The sequence below is a fragment of the Haemaphysalis longicornis genome, unplaced genomic scaffold (assembly GCF_048455015.1).
Source record: "Haemaphysalis longicornis isolate Haplotype H1 unplaced genomic scaffold, Haemaphysalis longicornis Haplotype H1 scaffold_1, whole genome shotgun sequence".
Taxonomy (NCBI): Eukaryota; Metazoa; Arthropoda; class Arachnida; order Ixodida; family Ixodidae; genus Haemaphysalis; species Haemaphysalis longicornis.
The window spans coordinates 112,019,519-112,043,538 of record NW_027526203.1 but is presented as its reverse complement, the minus strand read 5'-3'; the positions used below and the strand labels follow the sequence as shown (position 1 = coordinate 112,043,538).

General features: G+C 47.0%; 1 protein-coding gene across 2 annotated transcripts in view; it reads right to left on the bottom strand.

Moving 5' to 3' along the window:
• LOC144179272 (uncharacterized) overlaps positions 1 to 24,020 on the bottom strand; it is a 38,364-nt gene that overhangs the window by 5,681 nt on the left and 8,663 nt on the right. For both annotated transcript variants that reach the window (XM_077707565.1, XM_077707574.1), the window contains exons 3-5: positions 22,250 to 22,388; positions 17,907 to 18,039; positions 12,683 to 12,739 (exon numbers count right to left, since the gene is read on the bottom strand). In XM_077707565.1, the coding sequence (XP_077563691.1) occupies positions 12,683 to 12,739; positions 17,907 to 18,039; positions 22,250 to 22,388 (329 nt within the window). The remainder of the gene's footprint in view (positions 1 to 12,682; positions 12,740 to 17,906; positions 18,040 to 22,249; positions 22,389 to 24,020) is intronic.

Sequence of the window (24,020 nt, the reverse complement as noted above, 5' to 3'; positions counted from 1 at the left end):
TTGGTTTGTGTGCAGTTTGGTTACACAATCAAACCCCATGATAATGAAATGCTAAGACTACGAAATTCTTGCGGCAACGAAATATTTTCAGATCCCCAGCTAATGCCCACAGAAGCCCACATAATTCATCTCTCTCGACAAGGAAATGTTTTTGGGCTCACGAGAACTTTGGTTCGCATGTTCTACCTGCCTAAGACCAGCAGTACCCAAAAAGTGCTCAAATGCATTTTAAGCAGACCCAAACTGCATGAAGTTTTGTCACACGGCCCTTGTGTGGCTGTCACCATTTTTGTTTACAAAATCGGTGATTGAGTTAGTGCCTGGCAGCCACACAGCAGGCAGTAGTGGAGGCAGCCCTGCCACGACACCGCCAGGGGGCGACGCAATCCTATCCTCCGTAATGGCATGGGCTTATGAGCTAGCGCTGAACAGCTCACATGTGTTTGTTGTGTGTGGGGGTGCGTATGCGCTGTGTATGGCTATCTGCATGTTTGCTTTTGATAGGATGCCTCCACCAGCCCAAAAGCGGAAGTTTCTGTCGCTACATTGTAAGGCTGGCTCAGGTGGAAGAGGGAGGATAGCGCCAACAAGTTTGTGATCGTGTGAAGCTTGCTCTGTACTATTTTGAAAAGCAAGGCTGCCACTCTTGGTTTTCCGAATGTCAACAAAACGGTGCTCACTCTATTTTGCGACCTGCCCGCCAACAAAGTGCCGCTGTCTCACAAAGTGCTTCAGCAGAAGACACTAGACTGCACTTGTAGTACCACTAGAGAACCTTCCGGGAAAGGGAAAATAGAGGAGAACGTATCAGAAAGTTAAGCCCTTATGACGGCTGGCCTCCGAAATCCCACAAAGGAAACAACTCCAAAAACGCCAACGCCAACAAAAGCCATATGACATCAAACGACACCGTTTCGAATCACAGCCTATGCCCGGCTGGTCCGGATTCCTGGTGTCACCAAAATGCCACGACTGAAAAAGGTGAGTCCCCACAAAAGCACCGCTGCAACTTGCCACCTCATGCGTGCAAAGCCCTGTGCCCCATCTATGAACGTCTCTCAGACATGTTGTGTCGTCACTCCAGGCAGAGGGGGAAAAGTGCAGAAGAACGAGCCACCACTCCGTGACGCTGAAGCAGCACCATGCATCCCTCTCCACTGTGGAAGCTGCTGTGACCAAAGCAACGATAAGGTTAAGCGGAGCCATTGAGAGATGATGTCTGCTGCTCCCCCAGGAGCTCAACCTGAAGTGTTCCACACGGATGGCTGAAAAGGAAAGGCACCAGAAACCTGAATTGACTTGCAAGCGGGTGGCGGCTGAAAATGTCCAGTGGACCATGAAACAGCAACACACAAATGTTGGTAGGCAGTCGGACAACGTCCCCGCCAGTTATTGCCTGTTAACCACTGAGGCAGAAACATTGCTCGCTCCTCATTGCTCCTCATTGCAGAAACATTGCTCCTCAATTTAAGTTGAACCCTCTTAGTGAACCTCCAAGGCTCACAAGAGGGTTCAACTTAAATCGAGGACGACTCAGTGAGCAATGGAATGGAAGATGACAGGTGTAACATTAAGGGACAAGAAGAGGGCAGAGTGGGTCAGGGAACAAACGCGTGTTAAGGACATATTGGTAGAAATTAAGAAGAAGAAATGGGTGTGGGCAGGGCATCTAATGTGAAGGCAAGATAACCATTGGTCATTAACTGTTTCATTACCGCACCTATTCAAATCGATCACCGGTGCCGATTTCTACATGCTGTAGTCATCTGTGTGTCGAAATCGGCAATTCAAACAGTCAGCGTGTGTGTTTTCGCGAAAGGGGACGCGGCTGCAGCACTTGACAAAAAAGCTGCCACTGGTGGTTGTGCTGCATTACCACCAATTTTTATCGAAGGGCTCCTAGCAAGTCAAATACCAAATTATGTTGTCAGCTTTGTAATTTTACAGCATTGAGGAGAGATAATTGCCTGAAAATGACACCAACTATTCACTAGTGAGCTTTGGTTCAGAGAAAGAAAAGCTCTATTCCACTGAGGCTCCTCTGAAGGTCCCTCGCGTGTCTGACAAGTCGACCTGCCACTTTCGGCTAGGTTCCAGTAGTTTCGGTTTCATTATAAATTTATATTTGGCGCTACTACACAGTTACCCAACTTCAAGCCGATTCCCCAAGGCACCTCCGTCGCCCACTACTGCTCATCAAAAAATGCATGCCACTCGCGATTCCACCTTCATCCATGCCTTACTTCTGCAATAACTGCTTCAGATGAAAATCTAAAGATAACACCAAGTCGTCAAATATCAGTTCAGACAAGAAGAGCGCTTCCAACACCACCAGCTGTTCACCAGCCAGTTTTGTTTCCGTAAGAGGGTATTTCCGGAGGTCTAGTGTCACTTCGTAGTAGAACTGTCTATGCTGACAAGGTCTCCAGCAAGCCTGATATTGTTTATTTTTGAAAATGATAGGTGGTACTCTACTACTCGTAAGAGTGGTAGAGTACCATCTATCTAATGGCTAATGAGTGGCTAATGATACTCTACCACTCGTAAGCTACCATGTGAAGACTGATTCAGTGAGCTGTCAATTGATAGAAGCGCTCCCATTGGTGCTTTACTAACTCATTGGGCACCCTAGTCATGTTAATACAGTAATACCTCGTTACAAGAGACATTGTTTCAAGAGACACTTGGCTATAAGAGACATTTGAATGAAGACTGGATAGTTTTTTTATGTTCGCCATGTTAGCAACATCGCATATAAGAGACCTTGGCTACTAGAGACACGTTCCTTGGTTCCCTTGAGTGTTTCTTGCAACGAGGTTTTGCTGTAGACATTCTCTATTGAGCACATAAAAATGGCGAATAACTGGTACTAATTGCTTCTGGAACTAGTACTTGACTTTAACAAGAGAGAATCGGGTATATGCAATCAGGAAAAGACTAGATGAGGGTATATGGTTTCAACACAGGGTTCATACAGCAGGCTTCAAAAGCAAAAATTCAAGGATTTCAAAGACTTTTAAGCAGCAAGAAATACATTTTCAAGGACCCCATGTGATGTTTTCTGGGAATACTTCTACCTTTTTCATTACAATGCAAAATTTGTTGATTGCGCAACATTTAGATAGGTGTTAACCAATTTGGGAAAGCTCCTTTAGCTTTACTTTTTATTTCTTCGCGTGTCTTAACGGGTTTTTCTTTTTTCTTGCTGTTTTTCTCAGGCTGTTCGATTTCAAACCATAGGCAATGTTGCCTGCATCTCCTGCATTATCAGCAAAGGTTTCAGCTGCAAAGATTAAATCAGAAACTGGTGCCGCAAGCTTTGCCTTTGTTTTTCTCATGTTGCCAATCTCCTCCTCAACCTTTTCAACTGCCTTACTCCTGCAAGCTGCTCTTTTTATGAGATTTCAGATTTAGGAATATCAATTCTCTTCGACATACATATCATTAGCAAACCCATCAAGCAGGACAAGGTAACGGTTGCATTTTTCCATCTCCTGTTGCATGGATGAAATAAACGCAAGAAAAAACGGCCCAACACCACAGCATGACACGTAAGTGCACGTCTCACCACTTTGCAATCTGAGAGGATTTTACTGAAGAGGTCATTTGTGTGCAATTACAAACTTTAGTAGGAGCGAGATGTTACCACCTTTAACATCCACAAAATCTCTGAATGCGCCACCAATTCATGCGACTTGAGCACAAGACTGTGCTGGGACCACATGGACGGATCGGGAACTCATGCACAGCACCAGGTACTTTTTAACCCTTTCACTGTCGCTGACGTACCGGTACGTTCTCCATTGTGAATTCAAAAATTCGTGCCATAGTGCAAAACTGGCGTGCTTGGACTGTTCGCGCCATCTGTCGAATCTTTCTAGTAGCTCATATTTTCACTCGCAAGCTCTCTCTATGAGTGTATATTAAAGAGTACGGAGCAACCGCGCCCACCTTTCGTTGCTTCCTCCACAGTCGCTCTGCGCGCTGTGCTCTGCCAGGATTAGTGACCAGGCGGCACGCGTGCGATTACGGGTGCAAGGGTTGTTGTTAGGCTTGTGCGAATATTCGGGCGCTTCGAATATTCGAACGAATATTACAGTATTCGAATTCGCTTCGACTCGAATTTAAAATTTCCGATATTTCGAAGTATTCGGGATGAACGAATATCAAAACTTCGTTCAAGTTTCGGTTTCGTTAGGCAAGCCGCAGTGCCATCGACATCAGTCCTACATCTCGACTACATGTGGAGCCAAGACAAGCTAAGCCACATTCAAAGCGTTGTCGCTTCGTCGCAGCCTTCGCGCATGTTCGGCAGGGTAGTCGAGACTCCTGTTTCCTTGTTTCAAACAATGAAATTGTTCCCACTGCAACAATGGGAAAAATTTCGGCTCTCGCGAACGGGCCTGCGCGGCCCGGCGGATGATACAAACGAGCCGGCGAGGCGCCCGACTGACGAACGAGCGAGAGACGGTGACGTACGGGCTCTTTCTCCAGGAACGGCCGAGCTATTGTTTTCTGTTCGCGAAAACACGCCGCGGACTCCACAGGCGCGCTGACGCCGCCGCGAAACCACCCGCACGCTGCCGGCCGGCCGCGGCAACCAGGCGGCACCTTCGGTAGCGAAGTGGTGCGGGGCGCTCGAGCCACCGCTTCTAACCACTACTTAAGATACCGCTCAAAGCACACACGAAGTTTCTTGTGCGGTAAACGAGCTAACAATGTGGGCGAAAATGGTGCTTTAAAAAATCATCCGCGCCGCGAGTGAAAGCGCCTATGAAATATCTGCCGGGGTGCTAAGCCTAAACGTCTCCTGTGGAGCCAGCCAGCTGTCTCGAGCGCTTCGAAACTGCCGCCCTGAGGTGCACGCCTTCCCATTGGCGCCAGGCTCCTCCCACTGCCACGCGCGTCATTTTCTGACAGAGGCACAGGCGACCGCGAGCGCGGAATCGCCGAGGCGGGCATTAAAATCGCGCGCGCAACGCCGACGCGCATGAATCGCGTGCAAAAACGCTCCTGTAGTGAGCTTGGGCACCGCGAGTGAATAGACGAAAAACCAGAAATTACTGCTCGGCGACATGGAGGTTAAGAACAAGCAGAAAAACGTCACGGATTTCTCCATGCGAAAGTACGAAAAGAATTAAACGGAAACTTTTTTCAGTGCTCAATTTCTTGGTTTGTATTGGTTCATACGAATTTCGGATGATACGAATATTTTTCGCGGTCCCGCAATATTCGTATCATCGAGATTTTACTGTAGAACTTTTTTACCGGAATGTCTCAGTGACACCTGACAGCTATTCGAATTCGCTTCGAAAGTATTCGACCCCTAGGACTATTCGCTTCGAATTCGCTTCGAACTAAAATATCACTATTCGCACAAGCCTAATTGTTGTGCCATTCGCAATGGGTTTACCTAATAACAAAATGTATAAAATAACGCTTGCTTTTTAACTCTCTCCTTACGACGCCACAGGCTATCGGACACGGAGTTCCAATGGTTTCAAACGTCTCGCGCAAGCTAAAAACTGCGCCTTGCAGACAACTAAAACCACCTGGCGCATTATTGGCAACTCCTTTTTCGTCTTCATCATCGTTTGTTCACATTTCACGTGCAGAGACGGCGTCAAGAGTGAAGTTTGCACCCGCGATAGCGGCGAGTTGCGCGAAAATGGCGGCCCCTTCGCGGCGCGCTCGGCAAAAGCGGACAGCTGTGGCAGGGACTTTGGCAGCTGTAGCCGCTGCTTTTTCTCACCCCAGCAGCAGTCATGACTCCAGCAATGGTGTGGGTTCGTCAGACTTTGGTTCTGATGAAGACGCTCCCATTCAACGGCCTCAGACTTCAACAGGTGCTGGGGGTTCGTTTTTGACTTCGTGCTGTATGTATATACAAAACATGCTTCTAATCTTATGACTGCAGTTTTACTTTCATGCGTAGGGTCTGGACAACGTGCGGCAGGGGTATTTTGACAAATGCACCGCGCCATATTGCGTTATCACCTTCAAGATAGCCTGGCACTCATGTCAGATTAGCGCAGCAGAGCACCGCGCACCGCTTCTCAAGAGTGCTCGATTTTTTTTTTCCTGTTTTTTACCAGTCAAGCGATAAAAACTTTGTGTGAAAGGACAAACAAGTATGCTTGGATGCATACTTCCTCACCCGTAACTTCTGGCGTCCCGCAAGGATCCGTTCTTGGGCCGTTACTGTTCCTAATCTACATTAATGACTTACCTAATAACATTTCCTCTAACATAAAGTTGTTCGCTGATGACTGTGTGACCTACCGTGAAATTAAAAACCCTGCTGACCAACTTACTCTGCAGCTTGATCTTGATAACATTTCTTCTTGGTGTAATACTTGGCTAATGAACCTTAACATTTCTAAATGTAAGATTATGAGAGTTTCACGTCGAACCTGCGATATTTCTTCTGACTATGTACTGAACAATTCTTCTCTCAGCAAAGTTACCTCTTACAAATATCTTGGTGTTACAATTTCTGACGACCTTTCCTGGCAGACTCACATTGACAATATAAAAAATAACGCTAACCGTACGCTCGGCTACTTACGACGTAACTTCTCTCTTGCACCGATGCAGTTGAAACTTCTTCTTTATAAAACGTTAGTCAGGCCTAAGCTCAAATATTCGTCATCTGTATGGGATCCACGGTTAACATTCATGCCATAAGCTTAGAATCCATTCAAAATCGCGCCGCACGCTTCACTTTGTCAAATCACTCACGTATGGCAAGCGTAACTCACATGAAATCAACTTTGAATTTACCCAGCTTATCACATCGCCGAAAAATTTCACGCCTGTGCCTCTTCCACAAGATTTATCATTCTATGCCTTCGCTAAGTAGCTCGCTATTTTCGCCGCCATCCTACATTTCATCCCGCAGCGATCACCACTTCAAAGTTGGAATTCCAAGCAGCCGGACAAATCTTCATTTTAACTCATTCGTGCCCACTACAAGCTCGGATTGGAACCACCTCCCTGCTTCCATCGCAACAATCATCGACACTACTAACTTCAAGATGACCTTACACGCGTACCAGTTTTGATGTTGCTCCATTTTGTTCTATTATTTCTAAAACATTTTTCACCACTCCTCTCTGTAATACATTGCCTTGAGAGTAAATAAATAAATAAATAAATAAATATTTTAGAGAGATCGACTTACTCTCGAGTGGATTCATGGAGTGGCGCAGCCCTCAGGGGCGATAGGTTGGTGAGACCGCAAAATTCCAAAACTTGGTCTACAGCATGATGTATACAGTGGAATCTCGGTGATACGAATTCGGTTGATATGAATTTCGTTGTGATACGAATTTTCAAAATTCCCCGGCCAAAATGCATTGTACGCAATGCAAAAAAATTCGGATGATCCGTTCGCATTTATCACCCGGTGCGGGTGATACGAACACGCGAGCCGCGAGCAGATGACTGCGGCGTGGACGGGAGGCTGGAGTGTTTGTGCGGCCGTGTGGCCTTGGTCGCACGCAGGCACAAAATCATTAAGCGTGAACTGCATGGAGCGTTTTCTGCTCACGAAAACGCGCCGCGCAAGCCACAGGCGCGCTGACACCACCGCGAATACCACCCGCATGCGGCGCGCGGCGCGGTAAGCCGCGGCAACATGGCAGCGTCAACGGCCGCGAAGTAGGGCGGGTGGCTCGACCGACCGCTTCTGACCGCTCTTTAAGGGGGGACGCGGGTCTTGGAATGGTCCAAAATCGCGAAAATACGCATTTTGGGAAAAACACATTTTTGAAGTCTTTGTACCTTCAAGCACCTACTCTAAAAGTTTCACCGCTGAATTTGATCGGGAATAATCTCAAAAACGACTTTGAAAACGCAGCGGGAGCCGCAAAACGCCGAAAAACGGGCTAAAAAAGCTTGAACTTCGCGCGCACGCCACACTCGAAGCAGACTGCCGGCGGCGGCCATCTTGGGCTCGCTTTGTAGCTGATTTCTTTGTGCGTATTTTGCGCCAACTCAAAATGGCGTCGCATGAGGAGAACGAGCGGTACCGCCGATTTACCGAAGGCCGTTTCGGAGCCGCTGATTGGCAGGAGCAGGCACGCTCGAGTCAAGCCCCCCGTTCCGCGTCTCTGATTGGCCGGCGCCGTTGAGCCGCCATTTTTTTTTTTCGTTTTGTTTTTGCAGGCGCGCGTTCGGCGCCGCAGTATTTTCAATTCAGGTGTGTTTTCTTTGCCGTTAGTGACTGCAATTCTGTCACGTCTTTACGTCTCGTGCCGCAATGCCTGGAGACTTTTACCTCAAGGAACTACGTGCTGCAAGCGTATGGAAACACGATGGAAGACGCCGTAGACGGCGGTGCCGAGATCGCCTGTCATGTACGAATCTGGTCCGAGAAGCGCCGCGTGAAAACGTCCGGATTTAGTTAGCTGTTGTGCTTTGGTCTCATTTGTGAAAAACAAAGTTGGCAGCACAATATGTTTGTGCTTTTCTTTAGTTTGCATAGACATTGAAGGAAGTGCAAAGTAGGAACTACCGTACTTGAAGTTCAGCAAGAAGTGCAGTTTTCCAGCGCTGTTTACAAAAGTTTTTCATTACTTGCATAGAGTCTTCCTGATTATTTTTGTGGTACGGTCGCATATTTGTTTTTTGTTTTTCTTGAGGAACAGAGTGACACGGCGCTTTTTATATTGGGCCATGCTGTAGCAAGAGTTAGAAACTAAAGATGCATTTCTTTCTTATTTTGCGATGTCATGCTCTGCCTGAGTGTTTCACTATCAGGCTTTTGACCTAGGGTGATAAGACTGGTATCATTTAATTATTAGATCTAGCAGGTGATGCTGTTTTTATCACTCTGGTATCTATCGCCAAATTGTCTAGCAGGTGATGCTGTTTTTATCACTCTGGTATCCATCGCCAAATTGAAGTCCACTTGCAGCTCTAGTTTATTTTGTGAGGTCACGCTTTTCCTTGCGGGGTGTTTCCTTATCTTACTCTTGAGCCAGGATAACAAGACTGGTATAGTTTCATTTGTATTGAATTGGTCTAGCAGCTGATGCTATTTGCATCACTGAAGCATTGATGACCAAAGTGCATTTCACCTACAGCCTTGCTGTAGGTTTGAGATGCATTGCAGGACAATCTAGTTCTGGGTGGCTGCTGTGCTTCAGTCTCATTGGTACCGCAAAAATAACAACAGCACATGGTAATTGTGCCTTTCTGTATTCTGTAAAGACACAGATGAGGATATACAGTTTCTGAGGTGTAACAGTAGAAAATTTAATTTTCCTTTGCAATTTGTATGGTATTCGTGTGAATTTACGTCAATCTTTTCAGAGTTATTTTTGTGTTACAGTCACATACTTGGTATGCTTTTCTTCGTGAAGAATAGAGCTACAAAATGATGCTATTTATATTGTTGTAGCTATGCTGTAGCAAAAGTTATCGTGATCTGAATCTTCAAATGCATTTTTCTCGGTTTCTTTTTTTGCAAGACCAAGCTCTGCCTTACGGGGGTTTTTGTAATGTTGCTCTTGGGCTAGGATGACAAGACTGGTACCATTGTATTCGTACTGAATTGATCTAGGGGGTGATGCTATTTTTATTGCTCTGTCATTGTGTACCTATTTGCAGAAATTAATAAAAATTAGGCAATTTTATACGAATTGCTGATATCAAATGTTCACCTCTTTCATGCTTTGCAAAAGTCTTCCAAATTAATAAAAATAGCATAGCCCCCCAGAGTAGACCTTTGGCATTATGTCCGTATAAATCATCATTGAGTTTGCTAAAGCGAAATTGCTCTAAACCCCCGTAAGAAATGCCTCAATAAATAAATTTCAAGGTGTTGTATTTCTTGAACAAATGAAGCTATGTCAAAACCAATTGCATATTTGAAATCAGTGTAAAAAACTGCTTAAGACTGCCAATTTTCATCTAGCTGGCACTAATAATAAAAAAAATTGTCTAAAGACCCACCTCCCCCCTTAAAGAACAAAAGAAGTTGCTTATGAAGTAAGGGAGCTGATGAGTCCGAAAACGACACTGTAAAGCATCGTCCGCGCGGCTAGGGAAAGCACCTATCAAATATCCGCCACCGTGGTAAGCCTAAACATCTCCGGCGGAGATAGCGGGCAGTCCGGAGCGCTTTCAAACTGCCGCCATGAAGAGCGTGCCTCCCCGTTGGCGCAAGTCGGCAGGCTCCTCCCACGGCCGCGCGTCGCGCGTCATTTTAAAGAACGCGCGCGCAAACGCCGACGCGCCCGGATGGCATGCGGTTCAGGCTTGAGTTCATGTGCGCGCGTCGCGTCGGCGATGAGCGCGCGTTCTGACGCCCGCGCTGACGATTCAGCCCGGCACCCAGGCGCCAGCCTCTGCCTCGGTTACCGCTAACTGCATTGGGAGGAGCCTCACGACTTGCGCCAATAGGGAGACGCGCGCCTCATTGTGATTGCGGCAATTTCGGAGCGCTAGCAGCAGCTGGCTGGGCCACCACCGCGGTGGATATTTGGCGTAGATGACATTTTATAGTGCTTCTCCCATACTGTCAGCTCCTTTCCCGCATGAGCAATTTAATTTACACATTGAGCTCCGTTTTAACAAAAGGTTAGAAGCGGTTGCTGAAGCTACCTGCACCTCTTCGCGGCAAGAGCCGACGCCATATTGCCGCCGCCTGTCGCATGCGCAGCACATTTCCATTTTTTCTCGTTTTCTGATGATACGAATTTTCGGGTGATACGAATATTTTTGCCGCCCCTTGAGATTCGTATGACCGAGATTCCACTGTATATGATTCATAGCTTAGGAACATAGAAACAACTTGTATATCTTAGAATCCCTAAAATAATTTTTAGGCTCAATACAATTGCCTATATGTATTGTGTGTATCCTTGTTTGGGCATTTTTTTCTGTTTATTTGACCACCAAACTGTAAATGTTTGTCTTTCCCAAAACTGCTGTTATGCGTTTCAAAGATCAATCTAGAAGCTACAATTTCATGCATAGCAATGCTAAATATCTCCAGTAGCTCAAGAGAAAAAATGTTTTGTGGAAGCAGTCAAAATCAGCCATTTTGCCACCGTAATGAAAGAGTTCAAATGAAAAAACATAACTTAGGTGATATTTATTTATATCTTTCTCGGTTTTTCTTTTTAATACGGCAGCAGCCGCAAGCACTTGAGTACGACTTCAACTTTCTGCCAACAGATGACAGGCTTGCCAGCCTGAACCGTGCTAGCCCGTTTGCCCCCAACCACGGACCAGCTTTCGATACGCGGGGCCGACAGGGAGTTTCGCAACTCGCCGCTATCGCGGGTTCAAAGTTCATCCTCGATACCATCTCCGCGCGTGAAATGTAAACAAACCATAATGAAATTGAAAAAGGAGTGGCCAATAAATATGCCAGATGGCGTTAGTAACTCTGTCGTACTCACACTGTTGTGCTCACACATTGACCAATGAGCGAGCGCCACAGGACACTGTGGAGTTAAAGCTAGACTCTGTCTCTCATGGAAAAATATGTCTTTTTTGGCAATGCACCGAGGCAGGCAACTGGCAAAGGAATGTGGCCCATTTCTCTGCTGCAGCTCAAGCCCGGGAAAAGGTGCCAAGCAACACTACGGAGAAAGAAGTGGCTGGGATGCTGGACACTGGGACCAAGCAGTGCACTGGTGCCAACTTCTCAGACAGCAGCCCTTTTTTAGGGAGCTAAGCAGAAGAGAGAATGCGCACTTTTTTGCACGTTGCCCCTCCTTTAAATCTCCCAATGTTCACCCCCTATCCGTGCGGATAGCAGATCGCGTCGAAACAGCCACAAAACACACACATTATGCTTTTTGTAGGATCTCATAACCATGAACGGGGCCCCTGCTCATGACAACTTTGGCTGAGCAGTCAAATTTAATTGAACTCCTGAAACTGACATGTAGGGCGGAAATTTGCCTTCAGTGGAAACATTAGCTAACCAAGAGACACGACTAGGGGTAGGGGAAGACCATTAGTATGATGAAAAGATGAGCAGAAAAATCTGGGGGGGGGGGGGGGCAAAGAATTGGGTTTGGACATCGTAGGACAGGAGCGGACAGGTCAATGGGAGAGGCCATCATTCTGCAGTGGACATGGGCTGATGGTAATGATGATGAGGTGAAGACATTTTTTGTTCTTGGCAAAGATTAAAATTCTTCACACACGTTTGTTTACCTTGCGACAAAAGGAGGAGGCCGCAATGCAAGCACCTCGCAACAACTTATTTGGGTGAAGTGAGAACTGTGGACTGACAAAAACTGGGCATCTTTCATCATCAAAATGCAACACATTACTCCAAAACAACTGCCACTTCCTGAACTGGCTAGTTTAGAAAGTCCTGGAGTCTGCATCAGCGGTAGCAAACTTGCAGCACAGCGAAATCCTGCTGCAGGAAAGTTGCTGCTGGGTGTTGAATACACATATGGCGTACGAATGCAGCAGGCAACATCACACAATGCAGCCAAAATCATTTTTAAAGGCATAGCACTTCTACATGCCCATAGTAGCGAAGAAAAATCCTTCCCATTACGACTGCAACAAACACACCCATTTGGCACTCAAAGGTTCTTTCTTCCACACCCTTCTGCGTGCAAAACCCACACAAAAAATATGCCCAAGCCAAGCGTCTTGCGTAATGCGCAAGAGAGCGAGAGGACGAATTAACAGGAGCACTCACAGCAGTTTCTTGTTCACCTCGAAGCTCTGGGATGCACGAGGCTTCCGTCTCGTCTTCCTGAAAAGCCGCCAAGACAATTGACGCGTCACAAACAACTCTTCCAAGGGGAGCACAAGAAAGTAAAGACAGTGGTGCCACTGATGAACGGTGATTTGGAGCAATTTTTGTATCAGTAAATTATTAATTTTGGAGCAATTTGGAGCACCTAAATGTCAGTTTTGGAGCATCTTGGAGCAACTAAACATCAACTGCTAGATGTGTCCAAAGCACCTCTCAGCACTAAAAATTGACCAGTATCGTCCAGTAATTGATGTGGAGGTCGCCATTGAATGGGCTTCAAGGTGATTTTCACACATGCGATCACAAATGGACGACACAGCTGAAGAATAATGGTCTCCTTGTCCCTACCAGGGAAAGACTTTTTCAAGAGAAGTCACTGAAAACGCTTCATAGTTGGCAGGCTCGAACATGCATTAAAAATAGCTTTCACAGTCAGCTCTCCCAATAGCCCAAGAATAGCCAAATAGCCAATAAAGAAAATTTCTACAACCAAAAAAAAAAAGTAGCCAAATTAGGCTCTTTATAGCCCAACCTGGCATTCCTGAGGAAATGGGATTTTTTTCCACTTATTTCGAAACAGTCGCTAGAAGTCGCCAGAAGTTTGATGCAATTAAATCCCCTAAGTATCCACGCAATCGCAAAAATGCAACAAAACATAATTTGCAAGGTATTTAGTTACTTTCTGGTGTGGATAAAAGACAACCTGCAACACGATAATGAATTTTGAAAGGCTTCGACAAACCTGCCTAGCAAAAAAACAACGCGCCTCTTTTCTAGTTTATTAATTGTTGAGGCAAGCCCTCGTGTTTTACTTTTTCATTTTATTAGATGCAGGCGCTTGCTATCAGTCCTCGTGCGTATTTCCACGCTAGCTGGAAATGTGCACGAGAAACGTGCATGGAGCTTTTGCATGCGATTCATGCGCTGCGGCGTTGCGCGTGCGATTTTTTCACGCCCGCGTCGACGATTCCACGCACGCGGCAGTTTCTGCCACGCTCAGAAAATGAGGCGCGTCGCGCGCGGCAGTGGGAGGAGCCTGGCGACTTGCCCCAATGGGGAGGCGCGTGCCTCATGGCGGCGGTTTTGAAGCGCTCGAGACAGCCTGGTCACGGCCGGCTGGCTCCGTCGGCGGTTTTTAGGCTTACCACCCCGGCAGGTATTGCATGGACGCTTTCACTAGCGACGCGGATGATGTTTTAAACTACCGATTTCGCCCACATTATAAGCTCCTTTACCACACAAGCAACTTCGTGCGTGCCTTGAGCGATGTTTTAGAGAGCGCAAGTGGTCGCTCGAGCTCCCACACCACTTCGCGGCCGAAGCCGCCGCCATGTTGCCGCGCCGCGCGCAGCGTATGGGTGCTTACACGGCGCGTTTTCGCGAGCAGAAAACGCTCCATGAGGTTCATGCTTTTGAGGGACTGGCCGTTCTTCACAGCCCGCTTCCCTTGCGGCAGTCCCCTCCGCGAGCCCAACAAGCGAAGCGAGAGCTTGCAGCCGAGCGCGTCACGCATGCCGCGAAACGGCGCTCCCATTGGCTCCCGGAGCGGAGAGGGCCGGCAATAAACGCCACCTAAAACTACCTATTGTTTATAGCAGGAATTATTGGAAACTACAGCAAGAAGGAAAGTTTTTAACTGCGGTACGCCAGCGCTGCAATGACATGCTAGACGAAAACACTATATCGGCGGTACAGTGACGGCGCCAACCAAACTCGCCGCGGCAAACACGATGACGGGTGCTAGGGAGTTCAAGTTATCAACCCGAATTAGTTATACATGTCTAGAGACCACTGTGAAGTAGTGCTTGTAACAGGCTGCACGCGATTTGCGCAACACAAATTTTGGCGCACTTTTGGCGCACTTGCTTGCAAAATCGTGGTTTTTGTATCAGGATGGCGCAGGATACCTCATTTGGCGCAAATTGGCGCATTTGGCGCAGGAGTGGCAGCACTGTAAAGACTCTCAAATTAGGGGCCTCGTAGCACGCGTGTGAAGGGGATGCCGGCAAAAAGAGGAGGAAGAGAACCCTTCTCACTGTCTCTTCACCTCTGGTACCTCCCACCTGACTCATGGTTGCGAAGGAGTCGGTGTGGAGAAGTGGAGGAATATAAATTCCACGGTTCTTCCCTGATGTGATGCTATTAGAGAGGTTTAGTGCAGCGTATGCTGCTCTATGCAAAAAGTTGGAGTAGGCTATTACATTGTGTCATTCGCACTCCGCGTGCACCGTACGCAATGTCAGTTTTGCATTGAACGGCTGCAGGGCAAACGTACACTATTTCAGCAAAATAACATGTGTACGCTATGAAATTTGCGTATCCCTGGTTTTACAAATTTCAGCAAGTAGCACGAAGGTCATCCCCAATTTCGCTTTTTGGTAAGCAGTAATTTGCGATTTACACAATGAGTTTCTTGCTCCTGCATTATTAGGGGGGCACATAGGTCTTTGATTAAAAACTTCATTTTTACAGTTATGATGATGAAAATTGGGGGGCATATGTAGTTTTTCATTCTGACTGTAGATATAAAATCTGTTTTTGTGTAAAATGACCAAATGCAAATTTATTCAGATTTTTATACAGTCAAACCCCGCGATAATGAAATCCCGCGGGTACGAAATTCCCGCGGCAACGAAATACTTTTGCATCCCCGGCGAACGTCTATAGACATCCATGTATTTTATATCTCACGGCAACGAAACAATTTTGGAAACTGATCCCGCGTTAACGAAATTCGGTGCAAGTTCGGTCGGCATTTTATCTACCCATTGGAGGTTAACTGTGTTCAAAAAGTGCTCAAATGCATTTTTTTTTTGTACTCAAAGGGCGTAAACTTCTGCCACAGCACGCTTGCATGGCCGCCGTCATATTTGTTTACAAAAGACCGTGCAGCCGGCGGCCGTGGTCCATAGCCGTGGAGGCAGCCTCGCAGCGGCACCACCGACACATGGTGACTCAAGTCGCGGCTTTGGCTTGGGCTACGCTAGCCCACTACCGCTGAACAGCGCGCATGCGTTTGTTGTTTGTGTGCGGCGATTGGCATGTTTGCTCTCAGTAAGATGCCTTCGCCAGCCCAAAAGTGGAGGTTTTTATCGCTACGAGATAATGCAGCCATCATTGCCCAAGTCAGTGGCCAAAGTGGAGGAAGGGAGTATAAAGGGAGGATAGCGCCGATGAGTTTGGAAACGCCTGCAGCTAGCTCAACCATTTTGAAAAGCAAGGATCTCACCAGTTCTCAACGGCGCACGTGCGCAAGACAATACAGTGACGGATGTGGCCTTTCTGGACGTCAACAAAGCGGTGCTCACTTAGTTTTCTAAAATGTATTGGTGCAACGAGGTGCCACTCTGTCTAGCAAAGTTCGTAAACAGAAAAAGCTGGGCTTCGCTTGCATGATCGAACATAATCGGTGCCGAGGGCCAGGGCAAAAAATGTGCAGAGAAGGTTAACCCACGGAATGTTTTAGATGCGTTTGACACGATCTCGTTGTTCTTGGGCGCGGACGACGACTAGCAATGAACCACTTGTACAGTGAGAGCTGAACTGTGACGTTGGCTGCAAGGTAAGGCTCACGAAGTAATATAACCGACTTTAGAAAATACATTTTTGGTTTGTGGCCAATTTTCCGGTCGTTTCATTCTCGCGGCAACGAAATTCCCGCAAAAGCAAATTTTCTGGCTTTCCCTGGCGGTTTCATTATTGCAGGGTTCGACTGTATTTGGTTTTGTGACAGCTTTTGTAAAAAACTGCCGGAGGGATGCAGCTGGACAGGGTACCACTGAACTGTGCACAAATGAAGGAGTGCAATAAGACTAACGTCATCGTTCTGTCTGGTCTGTAGCAGAAGTTATAACCATTTGAAGTTTGGGCCTGGAAAGCAAAACCTGTTTTTTTTTTCCCCCCCTTCCAAGCCCAAACTTCAAACGGTTGAAACTCTACGCCTCTACGCTCCACCGTTCCTGCCGAGGTCCCCCTCCCAGATGCAGCATGATGCCAGGATACTGTGTTTGTGCTGTGGTTCGTGCGTGGTGGTCCCGGTCACAGTGGCGAAACTTCTCTTCTATATCCTCTTTATCTCTCTATTCTTCCTCTCTACTCTATTCCATTCTCCCTCACTATATTCCCACCCTCCCCCAGACTGGGGTTGAAGGCCGATGAACCACCTATTGGGTTCAATAATATCCCCAGTCCATTTCTTTTCATTTTTCCTCTATGACCGAATCATTCATTCACTCACGCAACCCAGAATTGAGCAATCCGATGAGCGATTTGGTCCACGGTGAAAAGTAGTTTGTTGCTAGTTGCTCCACGTGGTTAGCGCTTTAAAGAAACTGCCTGAAAGTGCTTCCAATCTGCCGGCTTGTGCGTGCCAGTGATGACTGAAAATTCCGAGGAGCGCAACGAAGCCACCACCAGAGTCAGAATTTCCGGACACCATTGCCGGATCAACGGTTGGCGAGTTTGTGAGTGTGGATGATGGTGTCCCATCCCTGGGAGAGTTTGGGAGACTACATTGCCAACAGCGTACTGAGCACAAGTGAAAGCGGGTGCAACGAGGAAAGCAAAAACGATCCTTTGACCACAACCTCCGAAGTGATTGGTGCACTCGCGCTAGTCCGACACAGGTGCACTCGCACTAGTCCAACGCTTCTTTGCAAATGTGAAAGGTTGCGCCCTCAGCTGCCCACGCCCTTAAAAAATGCGGAGATGTGTGTACTGTCTCGGGGAGTGAGGTTGTTCTAGCAGAAGATTATTTTGTGCGAGAGTAAGGCAGTCTCACCAATAAAGTGTGTTTATAAATGCTATGTGCTTTCACGACGTCCAGCTCCTTAGCTTGCTTACGTCCAATCATCCCCTATATCGAACTGATAGGTGTTTTTTTCGCGAGTTCGATATAACCGGGTTTGACTGTATCTGCGGCAATTCTTTCAAATGAGCAAACCGAATGACACGGCCCCGTTTCCTGCGCCAAGTGTCCACTGAAGAGTCAGTCCGATCATTTGCTTCCTCGATGCGTGCAGTAATGCTAAAGAGTGGCCTGCTTTTACCTGTGCAGCGCCTGTACCCTACCCAACAGCCATGCTGCCCATTCACCTGTTCCGCCGTCCAACGCTGCCCCTGCGGGACCAAAACAGTAAACTCAGCCCGAGGGAAGGACACTCACCCAGGCTTGAGGGCCGTCCGGTCCTTGAGAGTGGGCAATGCATCCAGCAGGTGCTTCATGTCCAACGACTTGGGAACGGGGGCCTTCTTGCGACGCCGGCCCTTGCTCTTCACCACCTTGCCCGCTTCAAGCTCTGCACAGTGCAACATGGCACCGCCAACTTGGCATTCAAAAAATTCACAAACTTTTGGGGTTGCATGCACCAAAGCTACACCTTGGCTATGAGGTGTGCTGTAGTGGAAGGCTCCAGATTAATTTTGGACCCCTGGGGATCTTTAATATGTGCCGAAATCTCAACACACAGGCATTTTTGCCTTTCGCCCTTATCGGAAAAGCAGCCATTGTGGCTGGGATCAAACCTGCGTCGTTAAGGCACCGCAGCGCCACAACAAAGCAACTGAGCCATCACGTGCGTTACGTAGCGGCACGACGCCCTCGAACAGCAGGCTCCTTGTACAAAACTACACAGCAGCACAAAAATTGGACCAACATCGAGCCTGTGCAATATTGCGGTGTTCACAGCCGTGGCATGTGCCCTGCTACCCGTCTTCTTGATTTTGTGCTCCACAAAAGTGCAACCACAATTTCGGCTCTGATATCTAAAGAAAAAGGTTTCAAGCCAAGCGAATGTGCAAGCCCCTGCTGAAGATGTCTTCGCTAAACACTCATTGCAGGCGACAGGTCTTCCTTTCATTAACAGTGTTCTCGCAGCAAGAAGGTGTGAATTGCACGCACCAACATCAACAGACTCAAAGACAAACATTTGGTTTATGGTCCGCTATTGCTGCCGCATGCGAACTCGATGCAAGATACAGGCTCACTGCACAAGCCCTGGCGGTCTGATCTCAAGGATGAGCCTTCCTGTTTCGGGTACAGTGTAACCAACACATAACAATAACGAACAGTCATCCAAGTCACTGTTCTAGACAATAAATGTAACGATCGTGTTAGGCAGAAAAAAAAATCCTTCGCTGAAGATTTGCAGCTGCACAGACTAAGCAGTGGGCACGTCTGCCGCCTCAGCACAACCCCCAGGAACGCCCTCCAGATGGGAGAAAAGCCTGTGCATCCCCCGTACCTCTGGCTGTTTTTTGTTCGCAATAACTGGCAGGTTTCGCACCACTGAAACCCAACGTTTTAATTTTGGTGATTATCAGCAGCTTAGAATAATCCCATTCATCCAACTATGGTGATGGTGTGCCGAGGTTTGTTTTCATCCAGAAGGCACCGCCCCTCTTAGCTCCTGGGCCAGCTGGCACGAGGAACAGTCGCAACGTTTCTTGACTGGCTATGCCAGGTAGAAGGAAGCAGTGGTCAACATTTTCTCACAGCTGGACATATAAAAGGTCCCCCACAAATAACGAGCATGGTCACACAATGGTGCAACCTCTCTCAAATTTAAAAAACGTACCACGAGCATATCTGCCTATGACACCACACCACATATGTTGCATTTGACTCCAAACAATGGAGTCAAAGTCTGCTGATGCTGTCAGGTTGATTTGTTAGAACCAGTAATTAGAAAAATCAGCATTTTAGCGGTGTGTCATCAATCAAAAATTTCAAATACTGAAGTGAATAACACAATATCCAGTTCAGCTTCAAATCGAACAGGACTATTAAAAATTTTCAAACAAATTTTTGCAGTATTTCAAAGTTCGACAACACAAAAGGACACCGTCTCAATAAAATCTGGAAGCGTAAAATTGTGCTTAGATGAAAACAAGAAATGCTCAACTATAACACATATAAATGTATTCTTTGCAAAGAGTTAGAACAAGTTCTTCACTGGATATATCGTACTCTGAGTGCGTACGATCGACCAATGAAAATTGCTACTGGTGTTGCGCTTTCCCGCAATGCTCCAATGACGTGTGGCTAAACAGCAAGAGAAACGTGCTTTTGGAAAGTGCCTCATATCTCGTTGGCATTGGGCGGACTCAGCCTTCATGCTTCTATTTGCACATGCATCATGATAACTGGACCCGCTCAAGCTATTCCCATCTAGATAAGAAAGATAAGAAGAAAGATAAGAAAGATAAGACTAGATAAGAAAGACGAGCTACATACTGTAACAGTTCCCAAGTATCCGATTTTCTAAACAAATGATGCCCAAAGATGATTTTTTGTAAATCTGTAATGTTCCTTTTGTTTCTACACAGGATATCAGAAAAATGAAGTTGTCAAGCTCCCCGCTCCTAGACACTGAAAAAAGGCTTTCTTGACAAGAGAGCACTGACACTGCCCCCGTGGCGAAGCAGGCTTGGGGACATTGTTTATTGCTGTGATCGCACACGCTGCCACTTCTGCCCTCAAATCTTTTTAAACATTTATAGCAGGCATGAAATGCCCTTTTGGTGTGCGCGTGTAGGAACATTCCCAGCGCAAATGCTTTAAAAAAAATTTCATGCGTTGCAAGTACTGAGAATAGGACACACGAGCAAGTGCAAAGCGGGGATATACAACCACGCCATGAGGGCATGCTGGTGAGACATGCTACTCCTTTTAACCTTGTAGATGATTTATAAATTACATGGGGCAACTTTCACCTCATAGGGTGACCTCAACCTCAAGTGTATCAGTACTAGTGGAGTAAGAGCATGCATTATGACAAACTGCAAATAATACTTTTCTCTTTAAAGGGGCCATGCAGACAAAACACAAGTTTGGTTCATTCGAAAGAGTGCCTCGTTGGAATCATACTGACACCTCTTTTAAAGGAGCACTTCGCTCAAATAAGCTATATAATTAGGAAAAAAGGGAATGGCCATGCAACCCGACAGCTCATTTCCTGCAACAGAACCTATGATGTCACATCCCCAGCTGTGCGATTGGCTGAGGCCGGCAAAAGAAAACGCAAATTAGGCAGGGCTTACAAGCTTGCCAAAGCCGCCATTTGCGCTTAAATGTAATGCATATTCATCTTACAGCAGCAACACAAAGAAAAAGTTACGAAAGCACACGTATACATAGCATTACTGATGCGCACTCCTGTTGGTACTGGGCGCACTATGCTCTTTTTAGCTGCACAGCAGTCCGCTGCTTTGGAGTTGTCTCACGTGACACTGGCCGATTTTCGTAAGCGACATTATCTGACGTGACCCTGTTTTTCGAACATACCCCACGTTTCATGAAGCGATTAGTTTCTACCGTAACAAAAACAAGCCAGGAGCAAATACAGTCAAAACAAAGCAATGGCAGACAACATCCGTGGCTGGCTATGGTAGCACCATCTGGAATGACTGACTGTAAGCAAGTCTGCAGAGCCTAATGACTGGAAGTTCGTTTGAATACCCGCCCTCATGACATCATGGCAGACATCATGAAAACACACGATTTGGAAGGAGAATCAAAATTTTAACCTACATTGATGAATTTCTCAGTGAATAAAGCATCGTTCGTGGCTGGACAAGCTTTGGGGGCACTTATAAAACACGAAATCTTTTGAATACAACAAACTTGTATTTTGTCTGCATGACCCCTTTAAAACAACATAAATGGCAGTTCCATGAACTTTCATGTCACCTCTAGGGGAAAAAACTCGAGGTATGGGGGAATGCAGCGCACGAAAACTTAGCCTGATTTTTAAAATCCTGCCAGCATGCCTTTGTGGTATCGTCCCCACTATGTACTTGCTTGCAGGCGCCTTTCCTGGTACTAATCAACGCACATATTTGTGTTTCAAAAGACATTTGCATTGCAAATGTCCCCATACCCATGCACAAGAATGCAGGGTCTGCGAAGGACACTTCATACTAATGCGAACATATAAAAATAGTTGAGACCAAAATTGGAACAAGTGTGGGATAAAAAAAACCTGCACGGTCGGCAAATTAGCTTCTCAAGTGCCGCGGTGACAATTCTGTCTTGTCACGAAAGCTTTATCTCAGTGTCTGCGAGAATGAAGCTAGTAAAGTTTATCGGTTTGCCTACGCCTTAAAAAAAAAAAAAAAAAGGGAACAGGACAGGTTTAAAAAACATCAACTTTGCACATCACTTGATCAGAAAAACCGGGGATTCGGGGACTATGTCAGTACCCATATAGGATAGTCAGCACAGTGCACCAGGCACAAGTGCACTAAATTTCCAGGTGTCGTACACCCTCTCATGCCTGTACCAGCAAAACAACGCTGCCCCATTTCCTTGCACAGAGCTCATTCGAACAACCCTGGCTAGTGGCAGAGGCGACGGCGCCCAGTTTGGGGATGCCTTCCCGAAAGTAACAGCAGGCAGCCTGCCGAAACAGCGACAGACAATGAGAGTAGTGGTGTCTGGCTTAAATTCTACTGAGAGTAAACCCACAGCACTTGGCGTGCATTGTACAACGTTGTGCAAGCGAATACTTTTGAGCAGGGCATGGTGGCGTATCTGCCGCTTCTCCTTCTTGGTCATCGTCTCCCCAGCAGCAGCCTTGGGGGCCATCTTCTCCGCTGCAGCGCCAAGCAGTTTGGACAGGTCAGCAGCCGCCTCGTCTCCCATCACCTGCGGGGCATTACGCCAACATGGCGATGTCAATGAGTCAACCATTAGGGGCCACACTTGCAGTGGCATTTTTTTAACCCCACCTCCACCCCACAAGCAAAGCCTCACTGTCATGCTTGAAACAACAACAATAACCACAAAAAAACAGTACAGTGGTGCCTCGAGAACAAGGCTCCCCCCTTACTGCTAGCGTACAAAATGTACAGCATTTTGTGCTCCATGCGATTCTTTGAGATAGCACCTTTACATTTACCGGGAAGAAATATACATTTATTTGGCTGACGATTACGATACTCCCTCTTGCAAAATGTGTGTGCAGGGCAAACTGCCGTCTCACGGGTAATGGCATGCACCTGCTGCATCTCACGAAGTGATCGCCACATCAGCAAACGCACGAAGGTGCGCAACATAATCTGGCGTTGTCTCAGAGCATGTTGCCACATGGACCATGTCTCGTGCCTTTTGCCATACTTTCCTCCTCCGCTTTCCTGCTCACTCTATCTTCGGTGGCCTCTACGTTTGCTCGGTTATTTCATCGGTGGTCACCGCCAAAAAGAATGTCTCGCACTGTCTCAGCATACCGACCTCCCGCTAACACTTTTGCCACACCTAGCTACTCCCCTTTCCTGCTCATTGAATCAAGTCTGGCTTCGGTGTCCCCTTTGTTTGGTTGGTTACGACGTGGGACGGCGGTGCCGTGAAACCGCAGGAGCGGGCGCTTAAGTGCTGCACACTAAACAAGTTTTCAAACACTCCTGGCTACTTTAGGTGTGCCCATAGTCGCAACAATGTCCAGTCTAAGAACTGCTAGCATAAGTGGTGAGGGATCTACCCTTTCATCTGTTTCACTTGCGTCTCCCGATTGGAGCCCAAAATTTTCCTGCACCCACGCAAGGAAGCCCCTGTGAAAGGTTCTGCTCCCAATGAGGGTGAGCAAGAGGAAGGACCCTTTGAGGACAGCGTTGCCAGCGTAAGCGGCAGTGATGTGATTGATTGATTGATTGTAAGGGTTTAACGAGCCGATGCAACGCAGGCGATGAGGCACGCCGTAGTGGAGGGCTCCGGATCAATTTTGACCACGTGGGGATCCTTAACGTGCGCCGAAATCTCGTACACACGGGCGTTTTTGCTTTTCACCTCCATCAGAAAAGTGGCCGCCGCCGCCACCGTAAGCGGCAGTGGCTTTTCTACCTAGCATTGGAGAATGTAACCACCCCACATGGGACCACTGAAAGCGAGGCCCTGTCAATGCTCGTTGTGCCTAGCCACTTCGAGCTTGGCAATGTGGAGTTGTGTGAAAATGACTTCCTTCCTGACCCGTGTTTCCTGCATGCCTTTAGGGACATGTGGAAGAGACACAACAGGGCACCAAGGTGCGAATACTGAATGGTACGTTCCAGTTGTAAACACTGTCTAATTGTGTACAATTGGTAGGCCATGTCCCAAGCTTCTTTTTTTCCCCTTCTGGCTTTTTTAACAAAACAAGCGCATTAGAAAGTGCCTTGTCCCTCCCACTATCCTCCCTATGATATCGTAGGATCAGCTGTGATGATACACTGGCTACAACGAATGGCTAGGATATCACTAGTGCATGAACAAACAGTCGACACTGGCAGCGAAATGGGTGCAAAT